A 4394-nucleotide genomic window follows, 5' to 3' on the forward strand; every position below is an offset into this window, starting at 1 on the left:
TCTAGTATCCAGCCAATGAGTTTCTTTTCGTGTTCAAAAGGACTTGACTTTTGGATTCTTTGAAGCAAGAGCCCGGGATGAGGGTCTTTTTTTTCGGCTCCGAACGCCCAATTCAATGCTGCCAATACCAGAACTCTTTTGTGAGCCGTAAATAAATCAAATTTTTCCTTCAAGTTGTAAAAAGCGGCTGTACTTTCTCCTATCTCGGAGGTCAACGCTGTTTTCATGTCTTTGTCATTGTCCGCTAGTTTCAGAATTTCTTCTTTATCTCCTACGGATATAACGTTCAGGATACCATCATTGAGTAGTCAGAAGCGGGTACTGTTAGGTCATGAGGAGTGAATTCAACAAACTTAGGGTTGTGCTGAATCCTTTAGATGGGAACAACATTTCTAATTTCGAGGAAAATCAATTAGTGAGATGATTGGATTGATTCTAAGCAAAGGGCGTGACAAACCTTTCAGCCAGGGTGAATTATCCTCCGCAGCAAGAGTTATGTCTTGTTTGATTGCTCCCAAGAATTTATTCACAACTGCCCTTGTGGCACGGACATGAACGAGAAGATGCTTGTTTTTGGTGTTAGTGTACTTCAACTCAAGGCTGTCAAGACCATACAGCGCAGATACAGAAATTTGGACTCCAACATGGTCCCGAGTTTGTGTCTGTCTTCTGATAGTATATGCGAGAACGTCGAGCCATTGCTTGACATCTTCTGAGATATTGGGATTCTTCCAAATGCGTCTGAACTCAAGGTTGACCAAGGTGGAGTGGTATTGATCTTCCAATCGGTTGCTGTTCATCCGCTGGTCAAATGTCTTCATCTGCGAATTGAGTTTAGCGCCTGCCCAGGAAGCCTTGTCATGCCAGACTGTGCCAAAGGTAGAAACAACCAATCAGCTCCTAGGAGTGAATGAGGCAGGGATCAAGCCGACTACTCTAGAATGGTCGTATCAGCTCACTTGCCTTGCTGGTAATATCCAATCACTGCAGAAGGTGGAAAGTCAATGAAAGCAATTTTGTGTCAATAAAAAAAATGTTGAAGTTATGGGTGGTGAGGCAATTCAAAACGAGAGTCAGAAAACAGCTTGCGGTACTTAATCAGACAGAACGGTAGATGCAAGGATCCATTACTAACGCTGCTTTTCATCTAAAAATATACCGCGGGTCATCGTTTTAATCAGTTGAATGTACAAATTTATGCATGCGTCGTATAAGTGAAGCATCGCAGATAATTTCAAAACTAACCTGGAACGTGTTTAGTGGAATCTGGTAAAAAGAAAGAAACAAAGCATCAGAACCAGTTGTTGAGATTGAGTCTGGAACAACATATGATCAAGGTGATCAAAGGCGCTGATTTCGGGGTGGGGGTTTGACATAGCTGAGAAGATAAGATTTCGAAGAGCTCTATGCCTCACCTGAAGAGTGTTCTGATGGGGAATTTTCAACTGTCCCCTTGTCGGCCTCGATCAATCGCGACGCCTCACCTTCATGATCTGGTCTAGGAAACCAGTATTCGTCCAACAGAGCTTCACTGGCTCCAGCAGCGGGTGCTTTTTGTTTTGTGGATGATGAAGACCCCGCAATACTCTTTTTAAGCTTGTTTAAAAATGCTGGTGAAATGAAGTTCAGTTGCAAAGCAGCAAAGGAGAATAATAACGCGTTTGTTGATTTGAATCGCATCTTGTGAGACTTGGTCAAGTAACCTGAAAAAGGACTTGAGGGTGGGCAGATTGTTGGCGGCGAAGCTCTCCAACGCGGCGTCTTATATTTTATCATTGGATCTAGCCAACTCGATTGGCTCGACATGCTTGGAAGCCGACATGTTTCAAGAGAGGTATTTATGTACCCGCAGGACATCTCCAGAAAATTATCCCCTCGTTTCAGGGGCCAGAGGGGCCGGCGCACCGAAGGTCGGGGGACGCGGCGCCCTTGAGGGCCGGATTGGCCGATTAAGGCAGTGGATATATAAAACGAGATTCAGACAGCCTTTCTGGAGAGAGCCCCGCAGCGCCTGCCTGCAACTCCGAAGGGAGGACTGACCATTCCGATGCAATGCCCTCCCAAGCATCTACATACCGTCACACACGAGCTCAACAAAGCCCCCAGGCACCGCGAGTCGTGGAAATGCAAAGGGACAGGTCGTAGTGCTGCACATCTCGACCAGGCCAAAAGCTGTCCGCACTAATCGATCGTCTTGCCTTTGTCTGCCAACGAGGAAACTCGAGTCAAAATTCACAGGATGGGTGAATATGTAAGCTCCACAATAGGAGCTTTGCGAGCTCAACAGGCCGAATACCACCTGTGTAGTCCGTCTGAATCACAGTGGAGCCCAACGGAGGGAAGATCAACATTTCATACCATGGAAGATCAACATTTCATACCATGAGCAATTCATCATCATGATACATATCCGAGCCACAGCCTGTGTTGAAGTGTCAATCTAGCACTGCTTAACACATTAGGGGGTTTCAAAGTTGCTGGATCCTGCGTGCAGAAGCCAAATCAGGACCCAGAAGCAGGAAATAAACACTCCCGCAAAATGTGACCTGATTGGCGGTCAACTTTGAGTGCCCCAAAGAGTCAACTTATCTCCCAGAAGAAATCGTGGCAGCAAATCAGATCACTCAAGATCTTTTGCTGCCAGTTTTTACTTGCTTGCATCCCCAACCGGGGATAGCCGGGGGTTTGCACCTTGCATGCGGGCCGAGCGCGCCTACTAATTGGCCGTGCACGCGGCTGGGGTAGCCTGCCACCAATCCATCCGACCGCCAACCACCGCCCTCGACCCACTACCCACTACACCCATTACCCACCACCGCCAACACCAACATCAAGGCCACCACAACTGTGATTGGAACCAGACAAATTGATCCCACCCGGCGATTGGAACGATTGGTTGCCGGTCTTGCTTCCATTTTTGCTCGCTCTGAATCATAACCGGGTCGCAACCCCTGGTAAGTCCAATTCACACTGGCCCCAACTCAATTGTTATGCTGTTCACGGCTTGTATGGCGGACCCAATCAAGCATATGCGGATGGGACGGCATGCAAGCTATTGCAGTTACAATTTCATGATGATATTTCCAAAAAAGAACAGATGGCTGACAACAATTGGAATGATCCATCCAGCGCAGCATTGAGTCAATCCCATCGGCCGATCCAGCACATGTAAGTGTTCTTTCTGTGTGTATTGATTCTTCTCTCCCTTTTTCAAACCTCTCAAGCCTGAACAAGAATTTATTGCCCGCTCAGACGGTTTTTGGCCTTGCAAGCGTATTTTGGCACCACCAATTGTGTTTCACCGCCCCCGCCGTTTTTTTTAGCCTTCCACCCGCGGTCTTGAGTCTTTTCTGAAAGTAAGTCAAGTTTTCTCTTCTGGTTAATTTTTAACTGAATGATATTACAACTGACAATTATAACTATTTATTTGATTTTTAGATGGTACGCACATCGACTCGTCAACTAATGATCGGTCAGCTGGAGAGTGCTATTCAAAACAAAAAGATTAATCTGGTCCTATCAGAGCTCATGCGCAGCGACACAGAAGACTCATCCTCTAGCAACACGGATGAAACAGACACCTCAGATGATGATGATATGAATTCTTTAGTCACTTTTCAAACAGCTCTGGCAGCCATAAATTCTTCCCAATACCTTGGACCTCGCCTCCCAGTGGCCAAACCACCAGTTATAACTGAATACCTTCTACACAATCTGGACAACAAATGATTCAAACAAGAATTTCGAATGTCTCGGGAAGCCTTCACAAGCCTATGCGACGAAATCTCCAACAACCCAATCTTTCAAAACAACTCGCAAAACCCTCAGCGACCTGTACCAGAGCAGATGATGGTAGCTCTCAAACGATTTGGATGCTATGGAAATGCCGCCTCCATTGGCATACTAGCTAGATTTTTTAGACTCGGAGAGGGGACTATTGAACTCTACACTAACCGGTGCATAATGGCAGTTTTACAGATGCAGTCCCAGCTTTTCACTTGGCCAACACGCGAGAAACGCGCAACACTTTCAAACGAGTACGCTGATCTTGGCTTTGAAGGTTCAATTGGCCTGATAGATGGCACGTTGATAGTTCTGCATGAGTGTCCACAGAAAGACGGACCTGACTACTACTCCCGCAAGGGTTTCTACGCTATAGCTACTCTGATCGCGTGCGACCAAGCAAAGAATATCACTTATGTCTATACGGGATGGCCAGGATGTTCCCACAATCAGCGATTGACTAGTAATTCTCGACTCACCACAACACCAAACAAATTTTTCTCTGCCGGAGAGTACCTCTTAGCGGACTCGGCATTTGCACCAACCGCACACATAGTTCCTGCTTACCGCCAACAGAGGAACCTCCAGCTTACCAATGATCAGCATAAATT

At 46.3% G+C, this 4394-nt stretch overlaps 1 protein-coding gene across 1 annotated transcript; it reads right to left on the bottom strand.

Moving 5' to 3' along the window:
- Nucleotides 1–392: 392 nt before the first annotated feature.
- On the bottom strand, nt 393–1680 carry PtA15_8A65 (uncharacterized protein; the record flags this gene model as incomplete). The annotated part of the gene is made up of 4 exons (XM_053172112.1): nt 393–868; nt 1136–1147; nt 1246–1266; nt 1416–1680. The coding sequence occupies 4 exons, from the start codon at nt 1678–1680 to the stop codon at nt 393–395; spliced, it is 774 nt and encodes a 257-aa protein (XP_053022719.1).
- Nucleotides 1681–4394: the final 2714 nt, after the last annotated feature.

Source organism: Puccinia triticina, chromosome 8A (genome assembly GCF_026914185.1).
Source record: "Puccinia triticina chromosome 8A, complete sequence".
Lineage (NCBI taxonomy): Eukaryota > Fungi > Basidiomycota > Pucciniomycetes > Pucciniales > Pucciniaceae > Puccinia > Puccinia triticina.